Source organism: Mus pahari, chromosome 1 (genome assembly GCF_900095145.1).
Source record: "Mus pahari chromosome 1, PAHARI_EIJ_v1.1, whole genome shotgun sequence".
Classification (NCBI taxonomy): Eukaryota; Metazoa; Chordata; class Mammalia; order Rodentia; family Muridae; genus Mus; species Mus pahari.
Window position 1 is genome coordinate 122,564,845 of NC_034590.1, and position 24,729 is coordinate 122,589,573.

At 48.7% G+C, this 24,729-nt stretch overlaps 1 protein-coding gene across 4 annotated transcripts in view; it reads left to right on the top strand.

The window, feature by feature from the left end:
• Positions 1–278: 278 nt before the first annotated feature.
• Vps37c (VPS37C subunit of ESCRT-I) overlaps positions 279–24,729 on the top strand; it is a 27,144-nt gene continuing 2,693 nt past the window's right edge. Inside the window, exons 1-4 of one of the 4 annotated variants that reach the window (XM_021200478.2) lie at positions 279–526; positions 18,590–18,688; positions 22,608–22,779; positions 23,621–23,703. In XM_021200478.2, coding sequence (XP_021056137.1) covers positions 18,596–18,688; positions 22,608–22,779; positions 23,621–23,703 — 348 coding nt within the window. In that variant the 5' untranslated portion in view covers positions 279–526; positions 18,590–18,595. Of the gene's footprint in view, positions 527–13,136; positions 13,339–18,589; positions 18,689–22,607; positions 22,780–23,620; positions 23,704–24,729 lie in introns of those variants that run through there. The other 3 variants (XM_021200470.2, XM_021200487.2, XM_029545639.1) reach the window with 3 other exon arrangements.

A 24,729-nucleotide genomic window follows, 5' to 3' on the forward strand; every position in this document is an offset into this window, starting at 1 on the left:
GTGATTTTTAGGAAAACTCAGAGCTGTTAGCAGGGTCTGAAGGGGACACTCGGGACTGCAGCCATTCTAGTCCTGGGGCCAAACTATAAAAAGGAGTGTGCGTAGCGGGCCAGGGATACCGTGGTGCAAGAAGAGCCCATTTGGAGCCTCCCTTTGGAAGTTCCATGCTTGTCTCTCAGGATACTCAGAGCCACAGCAAAAGAAGGGGAGCCTGCAAGTCTGCGCAGGCGTACTCCAAATGGGCGGAGTCCTGCAGCGGGGGCGGGGTTAGGGGTGGTGCCTTCCCCGCGCGGGCGGGGCCGAGTGGCCTTCCGCGGGTGTGGCGCCTGAAGCCACCAGCGTCTGAGTGCAGGTATCGTGGCCGCCCCGAGGCCTACAAGGCAGGACGCCCGGGACGCGGCGGAGGGGCCGTGCGGCTCGCTCTCAGCTGGACGCAGGAGGAAGTCACATCCGGTAGAGGCGGGGCTCGCGGATCCCGGAAGTGCGGGCAGCGGCTGATTGCCCGCGGTGGCGGCGGCCCCGGTAGGTGAGCGCCGCTGGGGAGGGTCTCGGGCGGCGGCGGGCAGCGGCCTACCGTGCTGGGGGTGTTGCCGGCGAGCTCAGAGCCCCTCCGCCGGCCGGTTTCCTGGCCGAAGCCGGCGATTGGGCGCGATGGGCGCGTGACTCCCCGCGGTCCTGCGCCCCTGCAGCGGGTTGGGAGGGATGGACGGTGGGAGGCTGTCCTCGCTGGTCGCCTCAGCTCCGCCCCCTCCCACCTATCCGCTAACGCCACGCAACCCTTCACCCTCTGTAGGAGTACCTTGTGGTCTTTGTGTCATTAAGGGCCTCTTTGCCCCTTGGACAGATTGGGAAACTGAGGCCTGTGTGTGTTCTGACTTGCCCCTGCGATATAGTGGAGTTAGAGGGACTCTGGCCTTTGCCTTGCTGGCCTGTATCATTCCCCAGGTTAGCAATAGGAGGGTTCTTCCCCTTTCTTCTGGACCCCGACTTGAACTGTCCAGCATGGCTGAGCCATCCTTACTTCTGGGCCTTGCAGGTGTATGGTCCCAGCATGTGCCTGGTTCTGCTTTGTTTCTCCCCTCACAGCCGGTTAGGGGTGTTCTTCCACTTTTTTTTTTTTGGTGGGTCAAGGCATTCCCAGAGATGTGTTTGAGTTACTGGTAGAATTGACTATCATCAGGGTCACATTTCTTGAGTCCAGCCTATACCTTGTCAATCAGATTTGGGCCAGCCACCTTGAGCCAAGAAACCTCACAGATACCAGGGCTCCTTCATCGCTCCCTGCCTATTTTCCAGGCGTCTCTACCTATAGTGTGTCACTTCACATTCAGTGACTGTCAGTTCTGCAGCTAGAAAATGCTAGTGATAAAGGGATGTAGAAGGAAAAGACTCTTCTTTGCTTGGGACCCAGGGAGGGCCCTGATCTGGCAATTGTGGAGCTGAGGGCTGCTGGGTGAAATGGTGAACTCTGAAATGAGTCTTTGTTCTTGGCAGTCAATAGTGCCCAGAAAAAAAAAAAGCCTTTTTCGTCAGATTGTCTTGGAAATCTGGCCCAGTGCCTTTGTAATTTCCATTAAGTAGAAAACATGATGGAGTGCTTCAGTGGGGCCGTTTTCTGTTGCTGTTTTGCCAAGCAGTAGTTTTGATTGCTTGTGTGGCTGTCCTGTGGTGGGTACTGTTTTGGGGGTGTTTTGAACTGGATACTGGATATAGAGAACATCTCTGAGTGACTTGACTGGTGACCCCAGTTTACAGAATTGGCTACTATCAACCAGTGAGTGGCTGTTAGGATTTTTAACAAAGCAAATGTGTCTTTAACTCTAATACTGCCTTCCTGATGCCTCAGTTGCCTGAATGTGTTGGAGCTTAAGAATTATCTGCGGTGATTGTGGTTAAAAAGGCAGAGCCCTCATCTCTGGAGAGTCTTGTGATGCTAGCTGGCTGGAGCCCCAGGAGTTTGTTTTTAACACACACACTGGGTGATTCCGATCTTAATGCATATTTGTAGATTTGCTGGGCCACTGGAGCTTGGATATGAGGCGGTCACTCAAGATTCTTGTTGCCTTTTTGCTTATTGCTTTGACATGTGCTAGTGTGCCATTAACAGGACTTTGAGATAAATAGACTAGACATATGACTCATTCCTGGACACTTTTGGCTCGAAGTAGTGGGGTTTTTCCAGTCTGACCAATGAGGTCATTGAGGATCTATATTAGAGCAGTTGGATTGCTGTTGTGGGGGGTGGGGGTGGAGGTTGTGTTAGAAGTTTCCTTTTAGGATCTGGAGTTCCTGGAAGATTCTGATCTGTCCCTACCCAGCTTGCCCCGTGATGCAGGTTTCAGTGATGGCCACAGCCTTTAGGTTGTGCAGGCTTTGGCAGCATGTTCCACAAATCCCTCCCTTCATTCTCTCCTCTTTACCTGCTTTCCCTGGCTGTCTGGAAGACCTTAGATATCAAACAGGTTTGCCTTGATTGAGCTGGAGTTGACAGGTGAGGCCCTGGGGCTTAGGATGGGCTATAGAAGGGAGTCTCCACTGTGAACTTCAAGGTAACTTCTGCTAGGTAGGCCTCTTCATTGAAGACCTGTGAATATTTTAACTCCCACAGCACAGTATCTCCTCCCCAGGTTCACAAGCGGCAGAAGGAGTAGGGTAGGATTGTCACTTTATTTTCCTGCCCCATAAACAACAACTTTGCATTTAATATCTTTGTGAACAGAGGACTTAATGTGCCAGGTACTTTTCTTGTTGCTGTGGTAGAAATACCTGGACACAATCCATCAAAAGGTGAAGGGGGTTATATCAGTTCACAGTTCCAGGTCACAGACCATTCTGGTAAGGGGTGGTGGTGGCGGGAGCTTGAGGTGGCTGATCAGGAGTGTCCTACCACACCTGATCTAGTGCCTGGGGTCACACCCAGGGCTTCCCATGTGCTGAATAAGCACTCTACCAACTGAGCCAGGCCTTAATTTAAAATGTTTTAAATTTGCCATGACTCGTGTTGTATCCCAGGATGCTGTGTATCTTGGCAAATGTTTTAGGGAAACTTCGGAAAAAAAGTGTGTCCTGCGGTTGCGTGGAGTGTTCTATAAATTTCAGTGGTCAAGTCCAGTCTGTAGGGAGTGCTGGCCGCTTGTTTTCTGTGCCCTTACTGACTTTCTCTTGTCATCAAGGAGGGCAGTTGCACCTGTCACCAGTCTGTTGAAGCCGAGGGTTCTTTTTCTCTGTTCAGATGGAGATTGAGAATGAGGCAAGTTTAACTAGCTCCCTTTGTGTCAGCTGCACCCTTCATTCTTCTTCTTCTTTTTTTTTTTTAAACTCACATTGAGCCATTTTCTTTTTTTTTAAATATTTATTTATTTATTATATGTAAGAATACTGTAGCTGTCTTCAGACACTCCAGAAGAGGGAGTCAGATCTTGTTACGGATGGTTGTGAGCCACCATGTGGTTGCTGGGATTTGAACTCCGGACCTTTGGAAGAGCAGTCGGGTGCTCTTACCCACTGAGCCATCTCACCAGCCCGCACCCTTCATTCTTAATATTATAGCTTTAGGGCTGGTGAGATGGCTCAGCGGTTAAGAGCGCCAACTGCTCTTCCAAAGGTCCTGAGTTCAAATCCCAGCAACCACATGGTGGCTCACAACCATCCGTAACAAGATCTGACTCCCTCTTCTGACAGCTACAGTGTACTTACATATAATAAATAAATAAATAAATATTTAAAAAAAAATATTATAGCTTTAGCTAAGTGGGCCTAGCGCCCAGTGTCTTGTGTTATAGCTCTTGCTCAGGGTGTAGGGAGGGACCCTCAGTTCTCAGTATTATCTCTCAACAGCAGCAACGTTTAACTAGCAGCTCTCCCACAGCCCCAGCTCCCTGGTCTCTTGCCTTTTGTAGTTCCTGTTCTTGCTATTCACAGTTCTTCACCTCTGCAGTCTACTCTCCCTGTCTGTCACCTTCCCAGCACTTCCCCAGTCCTTCATCTTTGTTCTCAGTCTCTGTTCCTGGCTGTAAGAATCCACTGCCACCTGCTAGCTCCTGCTGGCTGTGGAAAGCTGGCGGCCCTGGGAGTTACCTGTTCTTCACGAAGTCCCTCTACTCCAGGCAGCCCCTCTACTTCACGCTCAGCTCCCTCTACTCTTGGGCAACAAGAGTACTGCAAGGAAGCTTTCTTGGGGCTGTGCTGCAGCATTCAGGAACAGTACAGGGAGCGGGGAGGTTTCCCAGACTGCTGCTAGAGAGGGAGAGCACACCTTTCTTAGCTGGCCAGTCAGTCCTACATGCTCACTAGCTGTCGCAGGTTGGGGCAGAGCTCCTCCCTGACTGGGTTGAGGATTTGCTGCTATGAGGTCCCTTGTGGTGAAGTCCAGAGTCGTAGCCATGGTCTTGGCTATCTGAAGGGCATCCCTGTGCTGATGTGGCTTCCAGAAACCAAATTTCCCCAAGTAAAGCCTTTGTTGGGGTAGTGGCCTTGACAGTTGGATGGTTCCCTCTGGCCAGAGCAAAGTCCTTGGGGAGTGGCTGTGCTGGCTTGGGTTTCCTTTGCAGATTGAAGCTCTGAAAACAGCTTGATTGTCAATTTGCAGAATTGTAGAACTGGCTCCTTGATTGGCAGCTTATGCAATTTTCATGAAAATGGGGGTTGCTTAAGTTGGCTGTCTCTGGTAAAACTTCAGGAATGGAGGCCACGGTGTTCCTAACAACCCTCCTCTCAGTCTGGGAGTCAGGGAAGATTGATGGTGGCAGTTTCCACCTCCTCTGTCCTTGCCCAGCCTAGGGCAGGTTGTTCAACTGCATCTGGGAATGCTGGGAAGAAGAGTCTAATGGTTGGCAATCAAATTCTACTTATTCCTGACGTCGTCTGTAATTTAAAGGGAAAAAAATTAAATGACACTTCTAGTCAAGATCTCTTATAAAATAAACATTTATTTTTCTTTTTTGAGACAGGGTCTTTACATAGCCTTGGCCATTCTGGAACTCACTATATAGATCAGGCTGTCCTTGAACTCATAGAGATCTGTCTGCCTTTGCCTCTGCCTCTTTGATGCTGGGATTAAAGGAGTCTCCCACCATGCTCACAAGTCTTGTGTTTGAAGTTAGGTTTAGTGTAGTTGACCAAGACTGCCAAGGAACGCTGCAATAAAGTGACAAAAGCTGACAATTAGAAAGTGGACAAAGTACTTGAGCAATATTTCTTCAAAGAATATATGAATGACCAAAAGTCCCTAAAAATATATGTGTATATCATTAGTCATCAGGGAAATGCAAATTGAAATCCCAGTATAACTCTAGTGTACTTGCTGGGTGACGTTAAAAAGAGGAGAAAGCTTCAGTGGTGGCTCAGTCAGTAGAGTGCCTCCCACTGTAAACATGAGGACCATGCTAGGGTCCCCAGAGCCCATGTGAAGGCTGGGCATAGTGGCATAGGCCTCTGCTGTGTAAGATGGAGACAGGAGACTCTGAAGTTCATTGGTCAGCCCATTTAGCCAAGTCAGTTAGCTTCAAGTTCACTGAGAGAGCCTGTCTCAAAAAATAAAGATGGATAGAAGAAAGATGCCCAAATCTACCTCTAGCCTGTACAAATACACATGCACACACCAGTAAGAATATGCATCACATATATCACTCACACACATATACACTCACTAATAAGAATATATATAACATATACCACAGACATATACATGTACACACACTAATAAGAATATACATTACATATACCATATACTCAAACATACATGTACACATACTGATGAGCATATATCACATATACCACATGCTTCACATATACATGTGCACACACTAATAAAAATATACATCACATATACCATATACTCAAACACACATGTACACATACTGATGAGTATATATCACATATACCACATGCTTCACATATACATGTGCACACACTAATAAGAATATACATTAATATACCATACACACATGTATATATACACACCAATAAGAATATGCATCACAGGCTGGTGAGATGGCTTGGTGGTTAAGAGTGCCAACTGCTCTTCCAGAGGTCCTGAGTTCAAATCCCAGCAACCACATGGTGGCTCACAACCATCTGTAATGAAATCTAATGCTCTCTTCTGGAGTGTCTGAAGACAGCTACAGTGTACTTACATATAATAAATAAATATTAAAAAAAAAGAATATACATCACAGTCACCACAAACATGCACATGAGTCACACATTGAGTAAAAATAGGAAGTAGGTGTTAATGAGAATGTGGAGAATGGAAGGCGTGTATGTTTTTGTGGGAATGTGAAGTGGTTTACCCACTGTAAGAAGCAGCACAGTGATCCCACAGCAGATCACTTACTGTATGACACAGCACTTCTGTTTCTGTATCTGCATAGAAGAAATGAAAACAGGAACTTGGGCAGCCATCTGTGTATGAACACAGCAGTGCTGCTGTTTATGATAGTCAAAAGGCAGCCATTTCCACAGTGTCTGTGAACTGGAGAGTGACATGGAATGAAGTACATATATCAGGCAGCCAGAGTCCAATGGTCTTGCATGGATGAAGCTCAGAGACAACACATGTGAACTGTGATGCCCAGAGAAGAGCAACATTTTGTTTTGTTTTGTTTTGGTTTTGAAACAAGGTCTCCCTGTGTAGCCCAGGCTGGCCTGGAATTCACTGAACTCCTACCCCAGCTTCCCAGAGCCCCGGGATTCCAGGCATGAGCCCTCACACCTGACTGGTTTTTCTTTCTAGACTAGTCAAGTTCACTGGTGGTTGCCAGGGTCAGGACAGAGAAAAAAAAGTGTTAATATTTAATGGGTGCAGGTGTATCAGTGCAGGGTCATGAAAAGTTCTGGAGACAGATGGATGGGTACCAATGGTTGTACAACAAAGTAAATGTATCTAAATGTCAAAAACTATATTTCAAAATGGCTAAAACGGGGATGGTAAATGGCTTAGGGCAGTGGTTCTCAACCTTCCTAATGCTGTGACCCTTTAATACACTTACCCGTGTTGTGATAACTCTTACCGTATAACTATAATTTTGCTACTGTGATGAATTGTAATGTAAATATCTGTTAAAGGGGCTGCTACCCACAGGCTGAGAACCATGAGCTTACTGGGTACTTTGCTGCCCAGGGTCTACTTGCTGGACGGAGAGACCTGACTCCTGCAAGTTGTCCTCTGATCTTAACACACATACTGTGGCACCGTGCACCCACATACATCCACACATTATAAATGAATATAAAAAATTAAAAATGACTAAAATTATAGGTTTTATAAATATTACAGTTAGAGAGTAAAACTTAAGGCATGGCTTTCAAATCTTATAGACCTTTAACACTGAAGATTGACTTCTTATAGGCAGTACACAGAAGGGTGTTGCCTTTTTTTAAAAATAAGTCTTAGAATTATTGCCTTTAAATTTTTTAAAATTTTATTTTATGTGTATAGGTATTTTACCTGCATGTATATCTATATACTGCTTGTACACTGGGCGCAAGGCATCAGATCCCCTGGGACTAGAGTTACAGATGGCTTTGAGCTGCCATGGGGGTATTGGGAACTGAACCTGTATCCTGTGGAAGAGCAGCTAGTGCTCTTAACCACAGAGCCATGTCTCTCACTCCATGTTGCCTTTTGATTGGGCTGTTGGGACCTCATTCCTGTGAGAGAGACTCTGCTCTTCCTTTTCCATCAGCCCCACGGTCTTTGTGCTTTTCTCCCATTTTTGTGATTTCTCAGGTGCTGAGTAGATGTCATGGCTTCCTTTTGCTTCTATGTTGGTTTATGGCAGGAACTCTTTTTAGCAGTTGCTTTAAGCATATACAGTGTGCGCTTTTCATTTGTCACAGCTTGTTTCAAGGGCCCTGTGCCTCTTTACCTTCAGGGTTGAATCTTGCACTGTGTGTCTGTATCCCTGTCACCCCCACCCCCACCTCCCCATCTCCCCACCCCTCTACCCCACTTCATGCTATGAATCCCATAGTGCTCTGCACAGTTGCATTGTGGGGAGCATAAAACGGAAAGGACAAACCTGTTTGTTTTGGGGTGTTCTGTGTTCCTCTAGGCTGACCATCTCCTTGCACGTTCCTAATGTCTTGCAGATTTCTTTGAACATTGCTTACAGTCTGTTACTTGATGGATTCTTTCAGCTTTCCAAAGGCTAAGGGAAGTTTTTTTTTTCTAAAAGCCTCCCCCGGCCGGCCATGTCTCTCAGTTCTTTACAGAAGCTGTTCCAGTGTCTGCTGCTTGCATTGCTTATGGGAGTGATGCCAGTCTTCTGTTCTTTTGTTCTCCATGTTTCCTTCCCCACCTCTAGCTGATTTCTTGTCACTAGGCTTAAGTGGTTTATTTAAGTGGTTGTATAGATGTTCTGAGGTACCAGGCGGTGAACTTTGGGTTCAGTACACTAGGTGAGCACTCTACCACTGAGCTCCGTCCTCATACAGCAGTTTAATTGTGTTGTGCTCACCTGCTTTTCTCCAGGGTTCTCATTTGGGGAGTCATTGTATTTTTCTGGATGTGTGGCCTATAGCTCTCATTTCCAGCTATTAATTCTTCAAACTGTCATCCCATCCCTCTCCCTTCCTCTCCTTTGGGAATTCCTTATATGCGCTGAGTGCTTACAGTCATCCCCCAGAAGTCCTGTTCTTTTTCTCTTACCATTTTCTCTTCATGGTTCATTTCTGTTTCTCTTGGGAAAGTTTTTTTTTTTTTTTTTTGTTTTTTTTTTTTCCTGCAGAATCTAATCTGCCTATGCCCACTCTAATATACATGTAATCTCATACAGTGTTGGCTTTCCCTGTAGAAATCACCCTTTTTCTTTACATAATTACAGTTCAAGTCTATATTTCCTGTGCTCAACCTTTTAGAACCTATGCTTCTTGAACATACCAAATATAAATCATGTGTGTGTGTGTGTGTGAATGTGTGTGTGGGTGTGTGTATCACATGAAATATGGTAGCTATGTTTACATCCTTGCTTGCTAGTTCTATTACCTATATATTTTATGGATCCATTTTTATTGGTTGGTATATGTCCTGTTTTAGTCTTTCTGTGTTAAGTTCTGATTGGAGGTCAGATGTAAGTTTTACCTAGTTGGATATTCTATTTATGCATATTTGTCACATATCATAGGGTTGGTTGGGGGGTATGTTGTTACTTAGAAACAACCTTGAAAGCTTCTAAGCTTAAGCTTTGTTAGCTGTGATCAGACAGCGCTGCGGCAGAGCTCGGTCTCCCCACTATGGAGGTAATGTCTTCTGTGGTACTCTAATAGGCTATAAACATGAGGTCTTCCCACATATGCCGGCCACATTAGTACTGTTTCTCTTGACTGGGGCTGGCTGGGACCTGGGGGGCCTCTGTACATTTCTGGGGTTTCTTTCTATGTAACTCCTGTTCCCATGGTTCTCTGCTCTGTGAATGCTGGCATTCTTGGTTTCCTGGACTCTTAAATCCCTCTTTCTAACTCCTTATGCCATCTTGGAGTCTGTAAGCTGGGGCCAACTCTAGAACTTACTTTGTCTTGTTTCCCTGAGCACCATTCTTCTAAGCTTCCTCAGAGCCAACATTTAAAAGCTCTTCTGCATTCCTGTTGTCTAGCCTTTTAGTTCTATGAGGTCATGAGTGCGTGCGTGTGTGTGCGTGTGTGTGTGTGTGTGTGTGTGTGTGTGTGTGTGTGAAATGTAGGGGGATCTACTCTGAAAGTGGAAATCCCTTAAGTACTCATTGAGTGCCTGGTATGTGTTCCACGTTTTGGGGTGCAGATGTGAGTGAAAGCTTAGTTTCTTATTGGAGAACTATGCTGTTTGTCACAATAAATGATGCATGGTATTTACATGGAACCATAAAAGGGCATGGATTCTTTAGGAGGAATGAGCAAGGAAAACCTCATAGAGATGTGATATTTGAGGGGAAAGGAGGGGAAAAAAGGTTGGGCACACACACTGTGAATTCCTTGAGGGCTGCTATTATTATTTATTGAGTGACTGCAAGTGTGTTTCTGTGCTGGTAGAAGGTTAGGCAGGGAGAGTTGAGATGAGCAGAGCAGCCCATGGGTGGTGGAGGGCTCAGGGCTAGATGGAAAGGAAGTTCAGGGTCAGTAGATCATCATTTGTCAAGCTAAGGAGCACAGATTTGAAACACAACAGCAAGGCACTAGGGAGACATGGGACATTTCATAGCAAGGGGAGGGGGTACGGGGGGGCATGAGAACTCCTAGAGTATTCTCCTGAGGTTTCTGGGCATGTGGAAGAGGGCTGAGTCCTTTGGAACCCAGTAAATTGCTTCTGGAGAGGCCGATTTGTGACAGTAGCCACCTTCTAGCTTTGATGATGGCCTTTGTGGGCCATTCTAGTCAGAGGTGGATGTGAGGAAGTTCTCACTCAGTTTCTTGTTTTCTGTGCCTCTCCTGTTATCCTTAGTGGAGCAGTCTGCCTCTTATGACTGCTCATCCCAGAAGTTCCTGGGGCTGGACTTGGCACTGGGGAGAGTAGGCTTTGCAGCCACCCCATATCTTACCAGCCTGGAATGGCCACCTACCATGATCCCATTGTTGTGGATTTAGAACAGAGGCACCATGGGACCCAGGCCTGACCTCTATCTTGATCTTCTGTAAGGGATGATTGATTGTCTGCTCAGCTTGCTCTGTGCAGCCTAGAGGTGAGGGATGGGAGGGTGGACAGCTGCCTTCACAGCTTTTAGAGACAAAGGTTAGGACATAGCAGAAAGGAAGGAAGGAAGCTTATGTGTGGTCACCGAGCACGATTTTCTTTCAACTCTTAGCCACAGGCTAAGGAAGGAAGAGGCCCTGCCAAGTGGCTAGGTGTCTCTTTCAGAAAGTTGGAAGGACTGGCTGCCTATTCAGACATCTGTTCATGGCAGCTCTATTGACTTACGATGAATGTTATTGATCTGGTCAGATCCAGCCGTCCAGTTCCATCACTCTGTTGACAGATGATGTCTCTGGAGGAATCCAAGTACCTGTGTTAGAGTTGTGCTGAGTGGTAGAGGTATGACTGTGTGACTGAATGACTGGGCACCGTGCCTGCCTAGCCATGGTGAGCCCTGTCCAATAGGAGGGCAGTAGACCTATGTAGGCACTAACATACTTCATTTTTTCTAAAGCCCCCTCTAAGGGAAGAAACTAAGGCACAGGGAGATTATATTCCCTGCCCAGACTCCCCAGCCAGTGAAGGCTGCTAGCTTCCCAGATGTTAGGTCTGCCCCACAGAGCTGAGATCTGGGGGAGGAATGGCTCTGGGTGATGCTGTGCCCTGGCTGTTTTTATTAGCATGAGTACTGGTAAAGGATTATGGGCTTCATACTGTGTTTGTTCAGATTGTGTTCTGTTGGGCTCTGAACATAATTTAACAGGCCCTGCTCCTTGGAGGCTGGCTGCAATCTGTCTATAGTAACCATTCCTTATTAAGTTTGTCCCCAGAGCCAGACACTGGTTTATAGTCATGGAACCAAGACATGGGTGTTTAGCCAGGTGTGATCCCCTCTTTGCCCTACTGAAGATGTCACAGTCATAAGGAAGTAGAAGAGTGGGGCTTGGGGTGGGGCAGGTCAGTGTTAGACCTAATGTCAGACTTAGGACAATTGTCTCCAGGCTTCTTCCTGCTTCGGACCAGAGAATGGAAAGAGGTGACTACCAGGTCCCCAGGGAAACCAGAGGGACCTGGTAGGTTTAGAGAAAGATCAATCCAGAGGGGCTGAACAGTGATGTAAGGGAGGAGGTTCTGGAGGTGGGAAACCATCTTAGAGCCTATGGCAGGGCAGCAATGTCTGGATGGTGCTCTTTAGAGACTCAGGAAGCAAGCTTGATGGTTGGGTATTGAACGTGAGGCCCATTTCTGGCCTGAAGTGGCATACTGAGGCATTGGGATGACTTGAGAAACTGATGTAAGTGGTTGCTGGAGGGAGAGAGAACCTGGGGTTGGGTATCTCAGCAGTGCTGGAGGATCCAGCAGGCTTGGGAGAGGTCTCTTCAGCACACAGGCTGTGCTATCAACAGAGATAAGGAGTCTGCCAGGGACTCAGCATCGCTTGCCTTTGTTGGTGGGGTCCTCAGCCAGCTGGTGACAGCCCAGGTGTGGGCAAGCCTGGTTGATATCAACCAGAAGTCATTCTGGAGGCCCCGCTCACACTTGGCCCACTTCCTCCTGCAATGCCTTACATGGGGCCCTGCCTCAGGCAGAGTTTTTCAGTAGACCTAAAGAACAGTGGGCTAATTGTATAAATATTTACATGGAGGAGGCACCTTCTTTCACACAGCCTTATCCTGAGCAATTACATTCCGGCCGGATGTGTCTACTAGCTTTTATCTGCAGACTTGTTCTTGTGGACTTAGCCAGCTGGAGAAAGCCACACCTGGTCGCCCTGCTCTGATGCCACCTAGCTGGAGGCCTAGCGTGGCTGACAGGCGGCCGTTTGTAACCATAGGTGTGAACGAGTTGTGTGTTGAAGTCATTGTGTCCTGTCTAGCACCTTTAGAAATTGTTTGATTCTCATTAAATCCTTCTGGCCCCTTGAGAGCCAGAAGAGAACAGCTGAGTAAGTCACCAGAAAAGGTTGAGCACATTCAAGTTTAGATGTGTTTTGCTACAAAGCTCTGATCTCTTTGGGGACCCTTCACACTTGAGGAAGCCTCCTGCCCCCCCCATCCTAGCATTGCCTAGGAAGAGTGAGAATCTGGGCAGGCAAGGTGGTCAGCAGGTAAAAAATGCTTGTTGCACAAACCTGGTGACCTATTTGATCCCTGGACATACATAAAAATGACAGAACCAACTCCAGGAAATTGTCCTCTGACTACCCTCTCACTTGCACACACTAATACAGTTTAAAAAAAAGGGGGGGGGGCTGGTGAAATGGCTCAGTGGGTAAGAGCACCCGACTGTTCTTCCGAAGGTCCTGAGTTCAAATCCCAGCAACCACATGGTGGCTCATAACCATCTGTAATGAGATCTGACTCCCTCTTCTGGAGTGTCTGAAGACAGCTACAGTGTACTTACATATAATAAATAAATAAATCTAAAAAAAAAAAAAATGAAGATTAGGCTGGGGGTGTTTCTCAGAAGTAAAGCCCTTTCCTAATTTGAAGATTCATTTTGGTTTTCATCCTGAGGGGATTTAGAATTGCCCCAGAAACAAATCTCTGGGTTTGTCTGTGAGGGATTATCTAGATTAGGTTAATTGAGCTGGGAAGATACATCCTAAATATGGTGTCCCATCTCTTCGTCCCTAGTGTGGATGTCTCACGCTCTTGCCAGCATACCTTCCTATCCACAATGGACCATGTCTGGAGTGTGAGCCAGAAACCCTCCTTCCTGGAGTGTGGTGTCAGGTATTTTGTTTCATTGGTGACATAACTAATACACCTAATTTGTGTGAGGCCTTGGGTTCCATCCCCAACATGGTAGAAATGGCAGTGGTAACCAGAGCCCCACAGAGTTTCTCTTCTATGGCTTATATTCCAGCTTTTCAAATCACAGGGAAGATCAGTTCCACAATGCTGGGTCTCCCCTGGGAGGCTGGGACTCCCGTACTTGGGGCCATGGCTGGAGTCATTCTAGGAACGAGAAGTGGAGCAGGTCAACCAGTGTTTCTGCATTAAGCAGCAGGATTAGGAAGGTTTCCAGGGCAACAGCAGGTATCTTTGCTATTAGGGTTAGGTCAGGTTTAGTTCACTGTAGCATGCTCCTTGTAGGTTGCTATGGTAGCAGTTTCTTCCCGTGCTCTTGGTATATGTAGGGATTTGTGAGAAACTGAGGGGTATCAGCTCTCCTTGCAGTGTGATAGCAGGCTGGCAAGTAATGTTGGCTGGCTGAGTGAGAGGAGGAATGAGCCCACAGAGCCTCATTGTAGGGATGAGTTAGGATTGGGTACGCTTGTGCCTTCCCTCTGAGCAGTTCTTCAGTTGCCTCTACTGGGGGGTGGCCAGAAATAACAGTGTGGTTGGCCTAAATCCACTGGTCCTAATCTGGCTTATGACTTCACTATCTGGGTCATATTGTGTTGCTGTTGTTCAAAGCCTGTGGAATGGTTTTGTCAAGATAGGAAGTCAAGAAAAGAAGGTGAGACCAGCAGCAGTTTGGATGGCAGCAGTCGACGCAAGACCCAGGCCATCAGTTTGTCACTGTGTTCCCATCCCTTCCCTGCTGGGAGCATCAGAGCACGTGCCATGGGTTGACTCTCCCTCCTATGATCTGTCATTCCCATGTGCATGGTCACCAAAGGGCATGGTGTTAGTTTTAGGTTACAGACCACAGCCCCTGGGTTTTTGTGACCCGCCCCAAGTGGGGCTGTGCATGAAAACTGGGCCTTGTAGCTTTCCTGGGGAGGAGGCAGGCCTGCACAGCCATCACCCTGTCCTGCATTTAGAGTCTGGGGTGCATGACTTTAAAAGGATTCCATGCTTGGCCTCTGACTTGCGGGCCTGGCCTTCACAAGCTGAGACCTTTAGTGAAGGAAGACTGCAGAGCAGGCAGTTAAACCAAGAAAAGTCAGGGATAGGATGGGGGCAGGGAAACAAGCCCTGCCTTTTCCCTTCTCAGTGCAGGCTACAGGGACCCATTTTCAACCCCTCCTGTGCTGTTACTTTCCCACTCACTGGCAGTCTAATCACCTCTGCTGAGGTGTCAGTGTCACCTCCTTGAGACCTGTTACCCTGCTGTACCTGCGACACTGCAGCTGCCTCCCCAGCTCCCAGCTCCCTCCTAGATTCTGCAGTGTCCCCCACAGGACCCTCTCTGGCCTTCACTGCTCCAAGCTCCCTTTCTCCCCACCTCCCGGCCACTGGCTTCTTCACTGGTCACACCTCATGCCTCTCCTTCACCTGTGTTCATGTGTTCTTAAGGACCTACGGCTTTTTAAAAGGTGTTTTTAGAATCAAACCAAGTTCTATAAGAGGAAGAAGAACGTTTTTTGTTTTGTTTTTAATGTGTCTACTGAACCAGGCTCATAAAATTCAACGTTTATATTTCCTTCTGGCCTGTGATATGGGACAGCATGGGTCTTGACATATAGTAATTGCTCAATAAATGCCTGTTCCTTAAAGGGATGATGGATATGCAGGAAGGCTTGAGCAAGTGGGAAGCTGGGCTGTTCTGATTCTGCACCTTGTTGAACTTGTCCTGGCTGGCCTGGTGTCTCTCTTCTCTTCCTCCACCCTTGGCAGTTTCTGAATTGCCTCTGAACGGGTCTGTGCTAAGTACTGGGAAGACAAAGATGAATGCCCAGGTCCTTAGCCATTCTCACATGGCTCCCACTTCCCCTCCCCCGGCAGCCCACGCCACTGTCCTCAGAGTCATTTCAGTGCCATAGTGGTCATAGGAAGGGAAGTATGTGTCAGAGCCCTGGCACCAAGGCCTGAGGTAATCGGACTTGTCAGCCCTCTAGAAACAAAAGCCTAAGGACTTGGTCCCTAAATAATTCGTTATAAGCCCTGCTCCCCAACCCCAGCCGTGTGACAGCCCTGGTGGTTCTACCGTGTTGGTTGGTTGTTGGGAGTTAGGAGTTGCTAGCAGCAGACACTAGCCGCAGGGCCCCAATTTTAGGTAGCTGCTCATGGGCCCTGGGCATGGTAGCTTCCCCTTCTCACCTTTCCCAAACTGTGGCCCTGGACAAGTGCTTGTTGCTCTCTGACTCTCTGGGTGGCTCTGAAAAGCAGGTGATACCTGACTTGTGAGAGACCAGCCCCTGTAACATCCAGTGGGTGATGCTGTGAGAGTTCTCACAGAACAGCCTGCGCCTACCTCCACCAGGGATGTGCTGCTCCTGATAGGGACTACCACTAGCCAAGAGGCAGGGACAGCAGCCACCCAGGTAAGCAGCAACTGCTTTGTGGGCTTGTGATCTCTCACTTTTGGCTTGGTCTTCATCACACTGTGGACAGAGCAAGTGTGTCCAGGGAAACATAAGAGGACTGCCCCAGGGACTCTCGGCTCTGCTCAGGGCTTGCTGAATGGACTTCTCTGTGGGGGGAGGTCCTGGCGCTGCTGGGGTTGCTACACATGGTACTGCTAACCAGCTGTTTGTGTGTGGTTAGCCAGCTACCATCCTACCAGGCTGCCAGTGGCTACTGTACTTGGCCCCACCGCAGGCAAGAGCAGCAGGCACTGGGCTTGGTGGGTGGGGCTGTGCTCTGTGCTGCTGCTGTGGCCCAGCAAGTTCTTGGCTGAGCCTCACCGGAGGCCACCATGATCCTTCCTGCATAATTTCTGCGGTGTTGAAATCTTTGGCCAGCATTTGTTCTTGTGCTGATCTGGTGCGTTGTGTCACTGAACCTGTAAGGGAGCTGCTGCCCTTTGGTCCATCTCATAGATGAAGAATGTAGGTTCCAGGAGCTTCCACTGAGATGAGGACATAGCTGACAAGGGGCAGAACTGGCCTTGTGCAAGGTCTGCATTGCTAAGCCTGTACTTCATGTGTTTGGGTATTTTCAAGTCATTTATATTTTTGAAACTGGACTTGAACTAACTATGTAGCCCATGCTGGCTTTGAACTATTGATCCTCTGGCCTCTGCCTCTCTGGAGTACTGGGATTTCAAATGTGTGTACCACTATGCCTGGTTCTATCCTGTGCCAGGGATGCATGCTCAACAGACAGGCACTCCACAAACTGAGTTACATTCTCAGGCCTTCTGTGTTTTTGTTTTTGGTTTTGGTTTTTTTTTTTTTTTTTTTTTTGGGTGGCACTCAGAGTCCAGGCTAGTCTTGAACTTTTGATGTCAGTCTTTCAAGCGCTGGGATTAAGGGCATAGTGGGTCTCAGGACCTTTAAAGTGCTGTTCCTGTTTGCCACAGGCACAGTTGGGTTTAGGTGGAACAATATTGTTTCTCCTCAGAGCTTTGGTCCAACACGGGGCCTCTTCCCGGTTCTGACTTCTAGACCTGGAATTTGGGGTAGCAGTGTGAAGTACAGACATAGTGCAGGGTAGGATTTTGGATTCCTTCCTTTTGGGTCTTTTCATTATGAAGAATTTCTCTATAAGAATTTCCTTCCTTCCTCTCACTTATGTGTGTGTGGTGTGTTCATATATGTGCAGACACACATACATGTGCATGCATGCGTATGTGGGTGTGGGTCCAAGGTTGATGTTAAAAGTCTTCCTTTATCACTCTCTACCTCATGCATTGTGGCCAGGTCTCTCCATTTAACCCAGAGCTCACCACAGTGGGCTAGGCTGGCTAGCCAACTGGCTCCTCCATCCCTTGACTCTTATCTGTAGAGCACTGGAATTAGAGGTTGGCAGCCATGCTGAACCTGAGTTCGCTTGGGTTCTGGGGATCTAAGAGCCTGGCTGAGGCGGTGTAGGTTACGCTGTAGTCCAGTGCTCAGAATCTGTTGTTCCTGCATGATGCAACAGGTGTGGAGTTATCCTCTTTCCTAGACCAGATCCATCCAGATCCCCAGGATGGAGTCTGGGTTTCTGGGCTTGGGTGGGGTGGGCAGGTACCTCGTGGTGCCTAGCCGAGCTGATTTAGAGGCTGGGCAATGTGAAGCCTTCAGGGGATGATGGCTGGGGCTGCTCCCAACTCAAGTAGCTCCTTATTAGCGGTGTCCACGCCACTCATTCTTTACAACATGAAAGGACACAGGTCAGGCCTGGACCAGGATGAAGACCTCAGCAAAGGGAGCTCGTCATCAGTGCTCATTACTTTCTCCCTTCACCCAGGGTGCCATTCCCTTCCTGTTACAGACAGAGAAACTGAGGCCCATAGACGGTGGCCTCTGTCTGATCTTGGCTCTTAGTTCCCAAAAGCCTTCTAGGCCGAGTCGTCACCATGGCTCCCAGGCAAGCTCTAACAAGGGTAGAGGGCCCTTAATCTCTGCAGAGTCAGAACCTTCTGGAAACTAGCAGCCTTTACAATAAGAACACTCAACATGAGTGCTCTAAAACACGTATCTCCTGCAGCAGAAAGGCGATTCTTGGTGTGTCTACTTCCTCCTGGCTGCCCCCAGGCTTGGCTGTGACTTGTCATACAGATGACAGGTGGCCTTTGGGACAGTGACAGTGAGAGGACTGCTGACTTCTGCCCTGTCAGAGCAACTTTCTGCCTGGATCAGTTGGGTTTTTTCTCTTCTGATTGCCTGCAAAGGTGACTTGATGATTTTTTTTTTTTTCCCATTCCAGTGAGGGCATAGATGTGACAGTTTTTCTGTGATCTGTGGAGAGGCCTGCAGTTACAGAATACTTAGGGAGACCTGAGGTCACTAGAATACTAAATATAACAGGCAGGGACATAGCTGGGCCTGTGGTGTTGAGGCCTGTAAAGCCCTTTGGTGGGGGTTGGGGACGGGTGTTTAAATCAGGTTCAGACAAAAGTAGTCATGTACCAAGGTCTGGGTACCAAATTTAGTCTGTATCCTTGCAGCCTGGCCCCTCTCTCATCTTTTCCAGTCAGCTCCATGCCATCTTGTGCTGTGACTACCAAGTAGTTTTACAGATTTCTCATCTGTCTTAGGGTTTGGGGAGCAGAAATGGCTGGGGCTTCATCGAGGAGTTTCCAGAGACCCTCATGTCTCCTTGGGCCCCTCTTGTGGAGGGATCCGGGTGACTTTTCCTTAAGTTGGGTATTGCTTTGTGTTTGCAGGAGAAGATGGAGGGGCTGAAAGACAAGACCCTGCAGGAGCTGGAGGAAATGCAGAATGACCCGGAAGCCATTGCCCGGCTAGCCTTGGAGTCTCCTGAGGTACAAGGAAGCTGGCGGGCGCTGCTGCTGCTGTTGCTGGTTCTTTTTGCTCCTCCTCTTCTTCCTCCTTCTCTTCCTCTTTTTTCTTTAATTGGTCACTTAAGGTCCCTTAACAAATTTATTTACTTTGTGCATGTGTGTGCGTGTGCATGTGAGTGTGTGACATATATATATGAATGTGCACCAGGTGTGTGCAGGAACCCAGAGGTCATCAGAGGATGCTGGACGCCCTGGAACTAGAATTACTACTGTGAGCTGCCATGTGCGTGCTAGGAATTGAACCCTGGTCCTCTATAAGAGCAATCAGTACTTTTAACTGCTAAGCCATATCTCCAGCCTCATTCAGGTCTTTTAAATTTTTATTACATTTATTTAGTGTGTTTGTGTGTAGTGTGGTCTCTATGTGTGCGCGTGCATGTTACGCGCGCGCCAGGTATAACTTGCAAGAAATGATCTTTCTTTCTACCGTAAGGGCCCCAGAGATTGAACTCATGTCAGCTTGCTGGCAAGGGCCCTTACCCACTGAGCCATCCCACCCACCCTGACAAGTGCTTGTCAAGGATTCGTGCTTAGCAGGAGCTTGAGCCAGGATTCACCTTGTGCTGTGAATTTTACCTTGGCTTTTACTAGGGGAGCCCTGAGGTTTCAAGCAAGGGCCTGGGTCCTCTAGGAGCCCAGGGAATGATAAGGAGTGCTGGGTCCACCTTGGACTGGGACAGCCAGGGACCCAAATGGCCCAGGAATCTTCATACCATTCCAGCATGGGCCTAGAGACAGCCCCCTCATGCACTAGGGAGGGGGGTATCTCCCCCCACTGTGATATGCTCACTCATGTCTCATACTGTTCCCCACTGCAGCCAGCACCCCACCTCTCAGCTTCCAGTCACAGGATCCTTCCAGGAATAAGCGCCACCCTGCTGTCTTTACAGAGCTTGACTTGGCCCTCACTGTCACTATTTCCTGTGAGCTGGAGGTCAGGTGACTTGATGTGGCCTCTCAGCTAGAAATACCCACAGGCACCCCCCCCCCCCCAGTAGCTGCAGCTGGTCCTTGGCCTGGAAGCGTCTGTTTGAGGGAGGGAAGGGAGCACAGGAAATACTAGGCTCCTCTGATGGTCACTCATGTGTGCCCTTTTTCCTGATGAGCAGATGTGGCGTGTGCTCTGTGAATTCACTGTGTTAAAGAACAGGGAGCTGTCCAGTTAGCATCCCTGTCAGCCTCCCCGGAGCCTCACCCTGCTTCATGGGTGCACATGGTCCTGTATCCACTCTGCGGTGCGTTCTGCTGCCACCTGCTCCCCAGCCTGCTCCGCAGCCCTGCTCAGGCATCTCTGCTGGATTGGAGACAACCCAGGGCTGGGTTAGAAAGACCTTTCGGCAGGGAGTAGGAGAGGTCTTTGTGTGACTCATCTCGAAGCCCAGCAGCATAGGAGCAAAGTCACATACAGACTGAATGTCCCTTACCCCAAGTTCTTGGGATGTAAGTTTTTCAGATTGCATATGTCTTGGCCCTTGAAATGTTTTGCGTAGATTTACTAGTTAGATATCCACAATATAAAAAACTACAAATTCTGAGACATTCTGAAATCCAGAATTCCCTGAGTGTCACATAGGCTCTGTGAAATCTAGAACAAGAGTGTCACTGATAGGTGTCTCAGCATCTGAGATTTTGTGTTGCTGGATGTTTGCCATTAAACTCCAAGGGTCTCTTCTTTTTATTGTGTCCTATCTCTGTGCACACACATATCTGTGCATGAATGCCATATCACAAGTGTGGAGGTCAAAGGACAACTTTCAGGAGTTGGTTCTCTCCTACCATTTGGAGCCAAGGGTTCAAACTCAGGTCAGTCAGGCTTAGCAGCAAGCACCTTTACTTACCGAGCCATCTTTTTAGCCCTAAGCATTTCTTTAGCTAGCAATGAGCAACAGAATGAAATGGTAAGGGGACTCCCAGGCTTGTCCCTGAAGGGAGTGGAGCTCAGCAAAAGCAAGTCCAGCTCTCGGGAGTTCACTGCTTCCAAGCTGAGCGAGTCGTCAGCCCTGTGGAAAAGCACGGCCTCCTGGGGATGGAAGGGATGCAGCTTCCTGGCCAAGGACAGGCTGAACCTTTTGGTGTGGCCATGTCTGAGCAGGGACAGACAGAAACAAAGCAGGGCAAGCTACTTACTCTTTCAGAAAGTCTTTGGCTGTCTGTCTGTCTGTCTGTCATAGTGGTAAGGCAGTAATTGTGTCATGTAGGGCTGGCAGAAGAGAAAGGTGGTGGGAGTGTTCATCTCTGTAGAGAGGGAGCTGTGCAACTCCCCTGGCCTCATAGGGTGTTTGTAAGAGATGGGCTCCAGGGTAGGGAGAAGTGGAAATGTATAGACAAGCCTCGGAGAGGATGGCACAACACAGATGTAGTGCTTCCGACCCAGGGAAAAGCCATGGACAGGTAAGGATGCCCAAGGGTATGTGGCCAGGAAGGGCAGGCCCCACACTCACAGGTGGCCACACAAGTGTCCCTGGCATTTTCTTTCCTTTTCTTTTTTAACACTGCATTTTTTTTGTTGTTGTTGTTATATGTATAGGTGTGTCTAGTGTGGGTTTGTGCATGTTTGGTGCAGTACCTTTGGAGGCCAGAAGAGTCTGTTAGATCCCCTGGAGCTGAAGTGTCAGGTGGTGTGAACCACTTGACGTGGGTCCTGGGAACTGAACTCAGATCCTCTAGATGAGCAGTATGCGTTCTTAATTGTTGAGCCATCCTCCAGCATCCTGGCTAACATGCACACTCAGCAGTTTCTCTGCTCCGGTGCCAGTGAGCTTGTCCAGGGGTTAAATGGCATTTCTGGCTGGACAGCAGGCAGTCCAGGTAAAGGCGTTCTAACCCTGAGCCCGGACACCCTTGTCTGTGCACGAGGTAACTGGCAACATTCCTCTTTCTAGTAGGCTGCAGCCTGCTGTAACTACAGGGCTTGAGGCCCTGAGCAGGGGTCAGAGCAGGGTGGCCCTTCTGGAACCCCCTGGCTTCCTGGGGCTGCTCTAGTGGAAGCCCATCTGGCCTGGTGTGCCACGTGTTGGCCAAGGTGGAGGGAGAAGCTCTGTGTTGCAGATCTCTTCTGTCCCTTGGAAGATGGTCCTGACCTGTTCCCTAACTTGTGGCCAGTGCTGAGCCCCCTCTGCTGGTGCCATATGGTACTGCGATGTGCTGGTGGCCCTGTCTCCAGCTCTCCTCTCAGTGAAGCAGATGGTAGGCCCGCTGGGCAAGGTTCCAAGGCTGCTTCTGCCTGACCGGCAGTTAACTAGGGGCCTGCATGAGGACCCTAGTTTGCCAACTAGGGAAGCATTTTCAGTAGGCAGCATTGAGGAACTATCTATAGCTCTGTAGGCTGTGTTTGACCTGGGAGGTGGGGATATCTGTCCTGCTTCAGTGGCTTGGGCTACACAGGGTCCTGACTACCACAGGGCCTCCCTCCCTAATACTTTTGGGACCTCATGATAGTTCTAGCTTTTGGTCTGGCCTGGGTTACCTTCATTCTCCCTAGCAGCCTCTCATGTGTATGCATGCATAGTGTGTGTGTGTCCATGTGTCTTTTTCACTTGGGGCTAATGGTGGGGACTCTGGGTTTCATCCCTCCCACTGAGTGATCTTTCCCTCAGCTTGGCCGGCACAGCACAGAAGCACTTGCAGGAACTTGTCTATTGGGAAGCCATGGATAGGTGGTTAGCCTTGCTGCCTGTTTCCCAGGTGTCATTCTCACAGGCTCTCCTGATCAGGATGAGGTGAGGTACCTGGGTCACAATGCCTGCATAGCCTTTAAACCCAGGCTTCTGTGACTGGTTGAGGGCTGAGCACCAAGCTGAGCAGTGAGTCCAGGAGTGCCCCCTGCTGGAGGCTGACCAGTTACAGCTAAGCTCATTGTCAGTTGTCCTGCTTTCCTTAGGTTCAGGACCTGCAGTTAGAACGAGAGATGGCATTGGCCACCAACCGGAGCCTGGCAGAGCAGAACCTGGAGTTCCAAGGTCCCCTGGAAATCAGCCGCTCTAACCTCTCAGACAAATACCAGGAGCTGCGGAAGCTTGTGGAGCGGTGCCAGGAGCAGAAAGCCAAGCTGGGTAGGGACAGCTGACCATGGACAAGCACTCTAGCTATCTTCCCTGCTGGTTGATACTTCTGTTCAAAGGAGGACGAGGGAAGCAGCTGGAATACCAAGGATGCTTAGATACCCAGAATAGGAGAGGGCCAGCAGCCATTGTAGCCACTGTGCTTCATTCACACTGTGGGATAAGTACTTTGATATTTTTACATGATAATAAGCAAATGTGTAGATACTGTGGTTAGTCTAAATGTTTGAGTATTTATATTTATTGTATACCCCAGTGATATTTTCATAGTATTAAAAATGGCCTGAACTTAGTATTTTTATATATGAGGAAAACAAAGCTGGAGCTGGTTGAGGCCTTGCCTGAGGTCATCCCACCAGAGTTAGGTGGAGTTGGGATTTGCAAGCATAGCCCTTAAGAGCTGAGCATCTCTCTAGCCCTGGAATGGGACTTGAATCTAGGCAGCCAGTATCTTTCACTGCCTCTGCCAACTTAGCCCCGAGCCTTGCAGAGCTGGCCTAGGCCCTGTGAGGTAGGAAGGCTTCCTGGATGGCTATGCCCTTGGGAGCGGCTTGGCCAAGATCTGAGCTCTGTCCCTAAGCTCCTCTTTACCAAGATGGTGAGTAGCTACATGAACCAAAAGGACCCCACAGAACCAGCTGTAGGGACTCTCTTTCCACTGGGGCCTGTTGTGGCTGAGTCCTGAATGCTCACAGAACCAGCAGCAGGGACTCTATAGTGGCTAGGCCCAAGCACACAGAGGGCATGTCACATGTCTTCCCTGAAATCAGGGCCCTCAGCTTTAATTAAAGCAGTGCTTTTGAAATGTCAACCTCTCTGCCCTTCCTTCCAGAGAAATTTTCCTCAGCACTGCAGCCTGGGACCTTGTTGGACCTTCTGCAGATCGAAGGCATGAAGATCGAGGAGGAGTCTGAGGTGAGGTGGGAGTGGCATTCTAATCCCTTGGCCAGGGTGGTTAGTGGGCCTCAGGTCTCAGGTGAGCCCAAGAACCACAGAGCAGAAGGGTTTGGAGCGCGGCTTGAGTCGACGGCACTGGAGTGCTGGTGGACACACTGCAGTACAGACTAGGGACACATTCTAAGACCCCAGGGAAACACTTGAAACCACAGTTAGCACTCGCTTCTGTGTCGACAGTACTGTTTTCCTGTACATATGTTTATGATAATATATAGTGTACAAAGCAGGCTCAGTGAGAGCTTAAGAAAAGTAGCCACAGGCTGGGGAGGTAGTCCAGGTGACAGGGTGTTTGCTGCGCAAGCATGCCGACCTGGCTTTGACCCCCACACCCATGTAAAAATCCAGGCAAGGTGGTGCATGCTTGCCTTTCCAGTGCTGGTCGGACGGGAGGGACAGGCAGACCCCTGGGGTTTCTGGCAGGCAGTCTAGCTGAATTGGTGAGCCTGGAATAGACTCTGACTCAGGAGAGAAGGTGAACAGTGCCTGAGCAACAATACCTGAAGTTGGCCTCTCCATTCCACATGTACACGTATGTGTGTTCACCCTTACTCACGTGTGTTCATACATGCAAACATACACATACATGAACAGGAAGTAATAAAAGGCCAGCTATAACAATATCTTATAATGAAAGTTACTTAACACTTACAGATGATTTCTGGAAATTTCCATGCAGTGTTTTTGGACCGTCAGAGGATCTCTAGTATCTGAAATCATGGTTAAGGGGGCTTTACCACATCAGGACCCCAGTTGAATCAGGAATGAGTGACCAACAGGAGGCCCCAGGGAGCTCACACATTGGATAGGTGGTGGTACAGAGCTAGGCCCCTGCTCCTGGGCTCTCTCTGCTGTCTCCTCCCTCTGGATGTGCCTTTATCTCCGTGGGCAGAGACATCTTTGTGTTTTGGATGCAGCGCGGGGCCAGCATACTAGTCACTAGTCACTAGCATACTAGTCACTAGCAGCCAGCATACTAGTCACTAG